General features: G+C 36.1%; 1 protein-coding gene across 4 annotated transcripts in view; it reads right to left on the bottom strand.

Moving 5' to 3' along the window:
- The window catches only part of SINHCAF (SIN3-HDAC complex associated factor), a 45078-nt gene that overhangs the window by 5652 nt on the left and 26334 nt on the right, over positions 1–13092 (bottom strand). For 2 of the 4 annotated variants that reach the window (XM_069094865.1, XM_069094866.1), the window contains exons 2-4: positions 9064–9114; positions 2950–3097; positions 315–414 (exon numbers count right to left, since the gene is read on the bottom strand). In XM_069094865.1, coding sequence (XP_068950966.1) covers positions 315–414; positions 2950–3077 — 228 coding nt within the window. In that variant the 5' untranslated portion in view covers positions 3078–3097; positions 9064–9114. The remainder of the gene's footprint in view (positions 1–314; positions 415–2949; positions 3098–9063; positions 9115–13092) is intronic. The other 2 variants (XM_069094864.1, XM_069094867.1) reach the window with 1 other exon arrangement.

The raw sequence follows: 13092 nt of genomic DNA, 5'->3' as shown, positions 1-13092 counted from the left end.
CAAACTCTGAATTCTAGAATAAGGTATTTTTTTAACACCCCCCCCCTCCCCCCAAACATAATTTTAAGTCCAGGTGTGGAATATCCAGCAAAAGACAGTGAAAACAATATACCATGTCTCCCCAGAGAAAATCTACAGTGTCGGTGAATAGAGGCAGTAAACAAAGATTCTCCTTACTTTAAAAGGAGCTTTTAAGCCTTTTAGAAGTGTTCTACCAATTTATAAAAGCTATATAAGAAGAAAATAAAGCAAGCCTCAACAGCATCACTTTGAAGAACTGGAAAAGAGTAACTAGGAGAAGGAAAGGAACTAACATGATTCCAGTTTTTTTTTGATCCTGCTGGTAGCTTTTTCCATCTCTTTACCAGAAGCACACAGGCATTACAGATGTCTCCTGAACGAGTTTCATGCAACCTGATAAGAGGGAAAAAAAAAATAACACCCTAATTTTACTTCTTTAAGGATGTAAAAACATTTATTAAAAACAGTCTAAATACATCCCCTTAAATTTTAATTTCCAGAAATTTTCACTTTCTTTGCCCTACAGAGTTTATATTTCTAGAATTCATATTTAATAAACATTCTGGAAGGCCTACATCATATGTTAACCTGTGTCCAATTACCAAGTGCAGCCCAAAACAGATTAAAATGTGACTGGGAAATGTTTAACATAATAAATAAAAACAAGATACATAATGTTAACTTGGTGACTTTCTAATTTAATGTGACCTTCAGGGATACATTTCTATTTCAGTTTAACACCACCAGTCTATAGAGCACATTCTAGAATTTAGGAATTAAAAAATATATATATATATAAAAGTGTCACATAAACCAATTAAAACAATGTCATAAAACAATGTAATTAAAAACAGAGGGGGGCTATGAAAAGAAAATACAGAAAGCATAATGGTAATCAATATAATCCCAGGTGGATGAATCAGCTTTATCCTAACCTTTTTTGAGAAACTTATTTCTGTCTCTATTTTAATGTATATTGGTTGAAAGAGGAATGGAGAGGCAGGGAAAATTTTAAACAATGAAACAACAAAGAAGTAAGAGAAGCCACTAAGCCTGGCTCTGATCAGGATAAACGAAAAATCCACTAGCTCAGTGTTTCCTAAAGTCATTTGGCTACTTAACACTTTAGGGGTTGGAGACACAATCCACAAATACTAGTCTAGGAAACAGAATAGCTCTAGGATGAAGTGGGCAATTAGGGACAACTGTACAAAGAGAGAAAATCCAGGTTTAAAAAAAAATACAGAAAAGTTACTGTACCTAATCTGACTTCAAATTTAATATGGTGGTGAGGGTGGGTAATATTACCAGAATAAAAATCTTCTCATGGAACTCTTTTTTAGAATGCATGGAATATGGAATACCAATTTAAGAAATGCTGTTTCAGCAATTCCCAAGTCACTTCAGCTATAGCTGAAGTACTTATGTGTCAGTGCTTATTCCACCAATAGTGTCAGTGTCAGTACTTCTTCCACCAATGTCATTAAGTGTCAGTACTTATTCCACCAATGCTAATCTCAAACCATAATTTTCATAAACTATGACACTCAAAAATATTCACCTCATGGCTGAAAGACTGGTCCCTGGGCCTGCACTCCAAGTAAGAGTTTTCACACTCTGTGGCCAAATCCCCCAACCCTAATCTTCCATGAGGCAGTACAATTTAAGACATACTGTTAAATAGTTCATGGAAAGCTATTAACAGCAGCTAACATTTTGTATAGTGCTTACTATGTGCCAGGTACTGTACTAAGACTTTGCAATTATATTATTTGATCCTCACAATAACCCTAAGTAATCTTAGGTCTTTCTGAAACAATAATAATGAGCTCCCCTGCCCTTTTATCCCTACTCGAAAAGAGGGAGTTGCTCATCAGGCAGTGAGGGAAAGGTCTCTCCATTACCACATTTATGCCCTTCACTTGTCTAGTGACCCCAGTAGCATGATGAGAGGGCTAGTAATTCACTAATATTACCCTAGATCTTCCTAACAACCATTATCTTCCATGCACCAATCACAGTGGAGAGCATTTATATCTCTAGAAACCCAACAGCATTGAAGTGAAGTTTTTTGTTTTGGTTAAAATATATCATCGTGAAATAATGAGTAACCTCATATAGGGTGTGTGGGGAGCTAGGTAGCTCAGTGGATAGAGTGCTGGGTTTGGGGCCAGGAAGACTCATCTTCCTGAGTTCAAATCCGGCCTAAAATAGGTAGTGAACTATGACCCTGAGCAAATCACTTAACCCTGTTTGCCTCTGTAAAATGAGCTGGCGAAGGAAATGGCAAACCACTTTGGTATTTTTGTCAAGAAAACCCCAAGTGGGGTCAGAAAGAGTTGGATACGACTGAAAAACAACAAAATACAGGCTTTGTAGAATTCTTAATACCTTTCTGTTACATAAACAAAAACCCTCAAAAGCCTAAAACAATAAAAAAAAATATGGGAAGGCTAAATAATACAAAAAAGCAAACACATGGTTGAAAACTTTCAGAAGTGATAGAGATTTGAATCTCACATTATGACAATCACACTAGCTACATGAGTAAGGAAGGTCAAGTCACCTAACCACACTGATCCTGTTTCTTTATCTTGAATATCTCCCTCAAACTCTGGTAGTGAGGATCAAATGGGAAAGCAGAAGTACTATGGAAACTTAGATGACTATTAACCATTTGAAAAGGTAGAAAGACTCTTGAACCTTCAGAGCCCGGAGCTTTAAAAACCCTTTTTGCATTTTTTCAAATGGTTGATTATTTAGCATTTCTAGTGCTTATGATTCTTCATATGAATTTCTAATAACACTATGACAAAATAGAACAATGCTATTAGTAGCATAATAATCAGAGGCTCACTGCGGAGGTTTTCTTGCTGTATTCATTTCATAATTACAAACAAACTGTCCTTCACTTCTAGATGATCTTACCCAAAGCAGCTCTGGAAATCCTTCTCATAGCGCTTACTGTCAGTGAAACGAGAACTGGAGGACTTGGCTCTGCAAATACAGCAACCTTCTATACTTCTGTACATCTTTGGTTTGTGGAAACCAAACATTTTGTCTTCTTGGCAGTAGCCTGTAAAGCAAACAGGAATTGACATAGCTCTGTCAAGGTATGTAAGAGGCATCAAGCTGCTCAGACAGGAAATGTCTAACTTGTCACTGAACTAACATAATCTCATGTTAAAAGCATTTAAAGTCCTAACTATGCATTACATACTGTTCAAAGAAATATGCATAAAAAGCTAAAAACTGCAAACAGTTCCTGCCCTTAAGGGGCACATATACTATTAAGTGTGAGAGCACTTAACAATTCATATTATACTAAGAGAGAAAGGGTCCAATGGCTGGAGGTACAGCAGGTAACAGTCAAGCTGAGTCTACAGAGAACCCATGGATGTCAAGAAGTGGAGGTGAGGATAGAGACCTCATTCCATTCCACAGTGTTATTCCTAAACATAGATAATTTTTATGGGAATATATTTATGCATTTTCAACTTTCCATTGCTTGACTAATGACAAGTAATAAGTCACTTGAGGACATTTAATATATGTCTTCATTATTTCACTTTTTCCACTAGGAAGACTTAGGCAGGGTAGGTTAGAAGTAGGAAATAAAAGGACAAAAGATTTTAAACAAAATGTTGATGATATACAAAACCACAAGTTTAAAACTATAAGGTACCTTAGTCTAATTTAGTCTAATCCCTATGTTTTATGTATAAGGGAACTTTGACCCACTTCAGTGAAGTGATTTGCCCAAAGTACTGAGCCTGGATTCAACCAAGATGTTTTGATTCTGAATCTCCTACTCTGCAGCTGAACCACTATGTCTGTTCACAATTCAGGATGACTATGCTCTAACGAACATGAATTAGAGTTATAAAAGCAAAGTAAGCCTTTAAAATAGACCTAGATACCTTTTAATAGCAACTTACAACAATGACCTAAATTAATTTCTTGCAGTGTCATACCAATGAAACTTACCAAAAAGATTATTTATAGAGCTAGGAAAAAAAAAGGAAAAAAATTCATTAAGAGAAATAAAAGATCAAGGAGTGTAAGTGAAATAATGAAAAAAAAAAGGGAGAAGGGAGGAAACCCAGCATTATCAGATTTCAAACTATACAACTAAACTAAGCAGTAGTCATTAAAAACAATTTAGTACTGGTTAATAAAAGAGAGGTCGATTAATAGAACATATTAGGTACATATGATACAGAAAGTAAACAAACCTGCCAATCTAGTGATAAACCCCAAGAATCCCAATACTTGGGTAAAGACTCACTATTTGACAAAGAATACTTGGAAAACTGTTCAGCAATATGATAAAAATATGGTTTAGACCAACAGTCAACCAAATACCAAAAAATAAGCTCCAAATGGACACATGACCTAGATATTATAAACACCATAATATCATATGGAAAACAACAACAAATTAGAGGAAAAAGTAAGAATTTACCTTTCAGATCTAGGGATAACAAAAGTTATCAAACTTTTGATATGACCAAACAAGAAATAGAGAGGATTGCAAAAGGTAAAAAATAGACAATTTTAATTAAATAAAATTAAATTAACAATCTGCACAAATCCAATGCAGCTAAGATTAGAAGAAAAACAGTTGTGTGAAAAAAAGATCTTTACAATAAGCTTCTCTGCCAAAGGTCTGATATGAGGAACTAATTCAAATGTATAAGAAGAGTTGGTCTCCAAATAACAGTCAAAGGATATAAATATGTAATACACATTCATATAAGACAAATTTAATAGCCATAGATTTAAATAAAGAAATCCATGCTATCGATATCTGTATTTTAAAAAATGTTCCAAATCACTAATAGAGAAATTCAAATTAAAGCAACTTTAAGGTTCTATCTCATATTAATCAGATTAGTGAAGTTGAAAAAAAAATAAAATGATAAATGTCACAGGAGCTGTGAATTCATGCTAGGCATTCTGGAAAGCAATTTGGAACTATGCCCCCAAAGTTAGTAAACTATGAATACTATTTGAGCCAGCAATACCACTACTAGGCTCACATTCTAAAGAAATCAAAATAAAGAGGAGAAAGATTCACATAATACAAAAATGTGGCAGTTTTTTGTTGCTGTTATTATGGTAGAGTGCTGGAAGACTCTGGAAAGAGAATAACTGGGAGTACCCATCAACTAGGAAAAGAGTAAAAAGAAATTATGGTATAAAAAATGTAATGGAATACCATGTTTAAGAAATGATAAAGGAGGTGGTTTCAAAGAAACTGGAGAAAACATGAATTCATAGAGAAAGTGAATGGAGCCAGGAGAACAATTTATAATATAATAGCATTGTAAATACAACCAATTTTGAAAGACTTAAGAACTCTGATTAATGCAGTGACCAAACAGGATTCCTGAGGATCCAAGTCAAAACATGCTACTCAGCTCCTGCAAAAAAGTGATGGATGGACTCATGATACAATGCAGAAATTTGTTTTTGCTTAACTCTGCAAGGTCATCACAAGATTTTTGTTTTTTCTTTTATTTAATGGAGGGATGAAGAAGAAATAAAAGGGAAATGGAGAGAAAATTTGGTTTTTATTAAGAAAAGAAAGACCTCTTCTCCCTTTTCCTATTATTTAATTTCAGAAATTCTAGCAATAGCAATAAGAGAAGTAAAGTCACAAAGATGAGCAAACAGGTTCCGGCGGGCAATAAGAGCAAGGGAAGTCCCATTCAAAATAACTACAAAATGCATAAAAAGAACCAATCTACCAAAGCACATTTAATACTCAATATAGATTCAATTACAAAATGCTCCAAATAAATAAAGAAAAATATAAAGATAGCTGGAGAAAGATTCAATGTTCATGGATGGACATGTCACAATATAATAACAAGGACAATGCTAGCAAACTTATTTAAGACAGCATTATACCAATAAAACCACCAAAGGAATTCTTAATAGAGTTTGACAAAATAATAATAAAATTCATTTGGAGGAGCAAAAGATATAGACCATCAATGGAAATGATGAAAAAAAGAAGGGTTGATAAATAGGACAAATAATAGAAAAGATAAAGATCACAAGTCACAGCACTTTCCAATTTAAAAAAATTTATTCCTTTGATATTTTTATTATATTGGCTTCGTCTACCCACAAATATTTCTCCAATTATTATGTTTATAGTTGTCCTAATATTGAACCAACTCCAAATTCCTGGTAAATCCAGCCTGGTCACAGAGCATGAAGATCCTTCACAGTGTGAGGGATGATTTCTCAGGGGTGAAGCCTTCTCAAAATGGTTAACAGTTTTTCCACCCTTTGCAACACAACCTAAGCCATGCACTCCTGCAAACTCTTGTAAGACTTTCCCACCTTTTCTTGCCCTTTGTTCTTTGTTGCTAGTGAAGATTCATGTGAATAGATTGTGCCCCCTGAAGCCCAGCCAATGAGATAATGGCAAGGGATTGGGGGAGCGAGGGTCCACATTAGGGCATAAAAGGATCTTGCTTTCTGGAATCAATTTGCCCTGGCTGGCATCATTAGAGCATCAAGAGGCAGTACCCTTTCTCATGAGAAAGCAATAAACTCATTTCTGCTTTCAGGTATCTAAGTATCTTTGTATTGATTTTTTTTTTGGCAGTGGTCTCTGTCCCACACAGTTTTGGAGCCTCATTGCGGATCCCCCTTATTTGGGAAAGGGTCTCCCAGCCAGTCCTAGGACAGGCGCCCACCGGCCATTTGCCAACAGTCAGGGGGAACAGACAGGGAGTTTCCTTTAGCTTTTAAGGAACGGACCTGAAGAAAGACAGCTACCTGAAAGCAGAAGTTTTGGAAAGGGCACAACAATGACCACCTGCTGAAGAATTTGAGTTGGTCATGTGAGCCCTGTGCACAAAGACCCAAGTAAGACAAGTTCGGTGAGTTTCTATAACAGGGGCAAGAACTAGTGAGTCTCTGGGTACAGGGAAAAGGTGGAACTTCAATCTATGTAGATTGGAACATTTTGTAAGCCTCTCAGAAAAGGAGGGGCAGAGGGAAGGAAGAAAGGGCCTCTCTTGGTATGTAACTATTAAGGTGGAGAAGGGAAAAGGGGAGAAAAAATATAAGCATTAACAGGGGAGGGAAGAGGATGGAAGGAAAGAAACAGATAATAATCATAACTGTGAATGTGAATGGAATGAACTCTCCCATAAAATGGAGGTGGATAGCAGAATGGATTAAAAATCATAATCCTACAATATGCTATTTGCAAGAAACACATCTGAAACAGAGGGATACACACAGGGCAAAGGTAAAAGGCCGGAGTAAAATATATCATGCCTCAGCTAAAGTAAAAAAAAAGCAGGGGTAATGTAATGTAATACCAAGGAAAGGCAACTTCCCAAGGTTCAGAATACCAGCATAGGTGCTCTCCATTTTATTCAGTGACAAACCAAGAACAGAGAAGGTCAAAACATGACATCATTCAAAATACAGCATTTACTAAGGATGATTAAATAATCTCCAAGTACTACCCCACCCCAGGACCTTCCAATCATTCAATCAATTACAAAGTCCCTGTTCTAAATACTTCTCCACCCCTAGGCTATACCTTCATTTAGTCCACCACATAAGTCCCTCTTCTCAAATGGAGATTAGTTTCCAAACATAAGGTCAAAAGTTCCCCACCCCTGGATCACAATTGAATCTACCCCAGAGTTATACCAAGTTTAAACACAGCACTTAATACCCAAATGGAGGTCTTTTCTTCATCTTGACACTGAGTCAAGTTCTCAGCAATCTTAGTTCCTGGGGAGACAAGGCTTAGCAAGGCCATAAGATACATTGCCAGTCCCTTCATGAATTCATCCTCTGTCTGTAGAACAGTCCTAGAACCCCTGAACACATTAGCAAAACCCTCTCCCAGGATTTCTGTAAACATACAACAAGAAAATCCTTCTTCAGGGCTTCTGAACCAACAGAAAGGTTCCCAGACCCCTGCAACAACAGCACTGTCCTTCACCAGTGGACAGTATTCATTCTGTCTGCAGGACAGTCTCAGGGCTTCTTAGCGAACAGCCAGGTTCCAGGACTTCTTCAACAACAGGACTGTCTTTCACCAGTGGACAAATCTGGCAAAAGAACATCAAAACAGACAGACAAAGTACCAGCAAAACAGCCATGTCTCCTCAGTCTTTGGCAGCTCAGGGAGCAGGTCTCAAAAGTCCCCCAGCAATTCTCTCAGTCTCTCTCTCTGCCTCCACGATGTGCTCTCTCAAAAAGTTCCTCTGCCTCTCTCTTGTCTCTCCAAATCTACACCAGCTCCTCCCAGTTCAAGACTTTCTTTTCACATCAACAAGTCCATCCCACAGGTGGGATTAACAAGCTCTGGGTTTTAACACAATCAGTTTGAAAACCAAGCCAATACAGGGGAATCTTTAATTGCCATTACTATCACAGGTAACAATCCTTATCTCAGATAAAGCAAAAGTAAAAGTTGATCTAATTAAAAGAGATAATGAAGAAAACTCTGTCCTGCTAAAAGGCACCATCGAGAATGAAGCAATATCATTACTTAACATATATGCACCAAGTGGCATAGCATCCAGATTCCTAGAGGAGAAGGTAAGGGAATTAGAGGAAGAAATAGATAGTAAAACTATACTAGTGGGAGACCTTAATCTCCCCCTCTCTGAACTTGATAAATCCAACCTCAAAATAAACAAGAAAGAAGTTAAGGAGGTGAATAGAATTTTAGAGAGGGTAGGTATGATAGATCTCTGGAGAAAATTGAATGGGGATAAAAAGGAATATACCTTCTTCTCAGCCATACATGGCACATACACAAAAATTGACCATGTACTAGGACATAAAAACCTCACAATTCAGTGCAGAAAGGCAGAAATAATGAATGCATCATTCTCAGATCATGATGCAATAAAAATCATATGCAATAAAGGGCCATGGAAAGACAGACTAAAAACTAATTGGAAACTAAACAATTTAATCCTAAAGAACGAGTGGGTCAAACAAGAAATCATAGAAACAATCAGTAATAACAATAATGAGACAACATACCAAAATTTGTGGGATGCAGCAAAGGCAGTTCTTGGGGGAAGTCTTATATCCCTGGGTGCATACATGAATAAATTAGAGAAAAGAGAGGTCAATGAATTGGATATGCAATTGAAAAAGCTAGAAAAAAAAAACAAATTGAAAATCCCCAATTAAATACTAAATTAGAACTACTGAAAACCAAAGGAGAGAGTAATAAAATTGAAATTAAGAAAACTATTGAATTAATAAATAAAACTAAGAACTAGTTTTATGAAAAAACCAATAAAATTGATAGACCCTTAGTCAATATGAGAAGAAAACCAAATTTAAGAGTATCAAAAATGAAAAGGCTGAGCCTACCATCAATGAAGAGAAAATTAAAACAGTAATTAGGAATTGTTTTGCCCAGTCGAATGTACATAAATTTGACAATCTTAGTGAAATGGATGAATATTTACAAAAATATAGGTTGCCCAAATTAACTGAAGAGGAAGCAAATTACTTAAATAACCCCATCTCAGAAAAAGAAATGAAACAAGTCATCAGTGAATTCCCTAGGAAAAAATCTCCAGGGCGAGATGGATTTACTAGTGAATTCTATCAAACATTTAAAGAACAATTGATTCCAACACTCTACAAACTATTCAGGAAAATTAGTGAAGGAGTCCTACCAAATTCTTTTTATGACATAAAATATGGTACTGATACCTAAATCAGGAAGAGACAAAACAGAGAAAGAAAATTATAGACCAATATCCCTCATGAATATAGATGCAAAAATTTTAAATAAAATATTAGCAAAAAGACTACAGCAACTTATCACAAGAATAATACACTTTGATCAGGTAGGATTTATTCCAGGAATGCAAGGATGGTTTAATATTAGGAAAACCATCAGTATAACTGATCATATCAACAGTAAAACTAGCAAAAACCACATGATTATCTCAATAGATGCAGAAAAGGCTTTTGACAAAATACAACATCCATTCCTATTAAAAGCACTAGAAAGGGGGCGGCCAGGTAGTACAGCAAGTAAGAGCACCGGCTCCAGTGTTGAGAAGACCTGGAGATCGAATCCCGGGCTCAGACACTTAGCACCCACCCAGAAACACCTGGCCGTGTAACCTTGAGCAAGTTACTTAACCCCGATTGCTTAAAAATTAAAAAAAAAAAAAAGCACTAGAAAGAATAGGAATAAATGGAGCCTTCTTTAAAATAACAGGTAGCATTTATTTAGAGCCATCAGCAAGTATTATATGTAATGGGGAGAAGCCAGAAGCATTTCCAATAAGATCAGGAGTGAAACAAGGATGTCCACTATCACCCCTCTTATTCAATCTGGTACTAGAAATGTTGGCAGTAGCAATTAGAGAAAAAGAAATCAAAGGAATCAAATTAGACAAAGAAGAGACCAAGCTATCACTCTTTGCAGATGATATGATGATATACTTAGAGAATCCTAGAGAATCAAGTAAAAAAACTACTTGAGACAATAAATAGATTTGACAAAGTTGCAGGATATAAAATAAAGGCACATAAATCCTTGGCACTCCTGTATGTTTCTAATGAAATTCAACAGCAAGAGATAGAAAGAGAAATTCCATTTAAAGTTACTGTAGATAGCATAAATATTTTGGGAATCTACCTACCAAAACAAACCCAGGACCTATATGATCACAACTACAAAACACTTTTCACACAAATAAAGTCAGATCCAACTAATTGGAAAAATATCAATTGCTCGTGGCTGGGTAGAGCTAAGATAATACAAATGACAATTTTACCTAAATTAAATCATATGTTTAGTGCCATACCCATCAGTTTACCAAAAAACTACCTTATAGAGACAGAAAAAATAGTAACAAAATTCATTTGGAAGAACAAAAGGTCCAGAATATCAAGGGAATTAATGAAAAGAAATGCAAGGGATGGTGGACTGGCTATACCAGATTTTAATCTGTATTATAAAGCAGCAGTCCTCAAAACTACTTGGTACTGGCTGAGGAATAGAGTAGTGGATCAATGGAATAGACTGCGTACACGAGACTCGGCAGTCAATGACTATAGTAATCTACTGTTTGATAAACCCAAACACCCCAGTTTTTGGGATAAGAACTCACTATTTGTCAAAAACTGCTGGGAAAACTGTAATATAGTATGGCAGAAACTGGGCATAGACCATTATCTAATACCACATACCAAAATCAAGTCTAAATGGGTGCATGATCTAGGTATAAAGGCTGATACTCTAAGTAATCTGGGAAAGCAAGTAATAGTTTACCTGTCAGATTTGTGGAGAGGGGAAGATTTTATCAACAAACAAGATTTAGAGGGCATTATAAAATGTAATATGGATAATTTTGATTACATTAAATTGCAAAGCTTCTGTACAAACAAAGCCAATATAACCAGAATTAAGAAGGAAGTGGAAAATAGGGAGAGAATTTTTAAAACCTAGGTCACTGATAAAGTACTCATTTCTAAAATATATAGAGAACTGAGTCAAATCAATAAGAACACAAGTCATTCCCCAATTGATAAATGGTCAAAGGATATGAACAGGCAGTTCTCAGAGGAAGAAATTAAACATATCTAAAAGCATATGAAAAAATGCTCTAAATCACTATTGATTAGAGAAATGCAAATCAAAACAACTTTGAGGTACCACATCTCACCAGTCAGATTGGCTAAGATGACAAAACAGGAAAATGAGAAATGCTGGAGAGGATGTGGACAAATTGGAACACTAATGCATTGCTGGTGGAGTTGTGAACTGATCTAACCATTCTGGAAATCAATCTGGAATTATGCCCAAAGGGCTAGAAATAATTTCATACCCTTTGACCCAGCAATACCACTTTTAGGGTTGTATCCCAAAGAGATCATAGAAGTGGGAAAAAGACCCATATGTACAAAAATATTTATAGCAGCTCTTTTTGTGGTAACAAAGAATTGGAAATTAAGGGAGTGTCCATCAATTGGGGAATGGCTGAACAAGTTGTGGTATATGCATGTTATGGAATACTATTGTGCTATAAGAAACGAGGAGCAGATGGACTTCATGTTTACCTGAAGAGGCTTATATGAACTGATGCTGAGTGAAAAGAGTAGAGCCGGGAGGAATTTTTACACAATTACAGACACAATATATGTGTGATGGCTAACTCTGATAAACTGGACTCTTCTCAGCAATCCAAAGTCATAAGTCAACTCCAAAAGACCCATGATGGAGAGAGATGTTTACATCCAGAGAAAAAACAGAGATTGAACCCAGACTGAAGCCAATTACCTGACCTTTTTCTTTTTCGGTTTTGTTTCCTCTTTCCCATTCTTCATTCCATCTGATAAAATCCTTTATAACCTGAGAAATGCCTAATGTGAAAGTATTTACAGATACTATACTTGATTGTATGCCGCCATGGAGGGGGGGTAAGGGAGAGAAAATTTGAAACTCAAGGAATTATGGTAATGAATCTTATAAACTAAAAGTAAACAAATTAATAAAGACCAAAAAGAAAAAAACAGTAATGGTGAAAAATTACATCTGTCCTATAAAAATGTTACATGTATTTCCAATGTAATCTATCTGTTCTTTTAGGGACTATGGGAGTGTCACAAATTGACATAGGACTTCTGAGAATAAGAAGTTTACATCTAGATGTCTATAGGAAGATGAGAAGTATCATCTGTTAGAGAACTTCCTCCTGCTTTATCAACCCCCCTCACTTATCCCCAAATCCATTTACTTTATACTTTAGGGTGTTGACCAGAACTCTGTCAGCAGGGCCCTGCTGAAGTAAACTGTGAAATAGACGTTTGACTTTTTTCACACCTCTTAGTGTTTCATTGTTCCTCAGATAGCCCTCTCCTACTTCCCTTTGTCTCAGGAGACTAAAGTATTCCCCTAGAAAGTACTAGCCCTTCCTCCTTTAAACTCTTCTCTACCCTCGACTTTGCTCCAGCAATCAATCACTTCCACCACATCCTGTATTTTTAATCTCTCTCTGTGTCTCTATCTCTCTCTTTGTTTCTCTTTCTTTGTCTCTG

The sequence above is a fragment of the Petaurus breviceps genome, unplaced genomic scaffold, assembly GCF_028583685.1.
Source record: "Petaurus breviceps papuanus isolate PSGF00001 unplaced genomic scaffold, PetGlider_PUasm1.0 221, whole genome shotgun sequence".
Classification (NCBI taxonomy): domain Eukaryota; kingdom Metazoa; phylum Chordata; class Mammalia; order Diprotodontia; family Petauridae; genus Petaurus; species Petaurus breviceps.
Note: the sequence above shows the minus strand (reverse complement) of the source record. Positions and strands in the feature narration are given on the sequence as shown.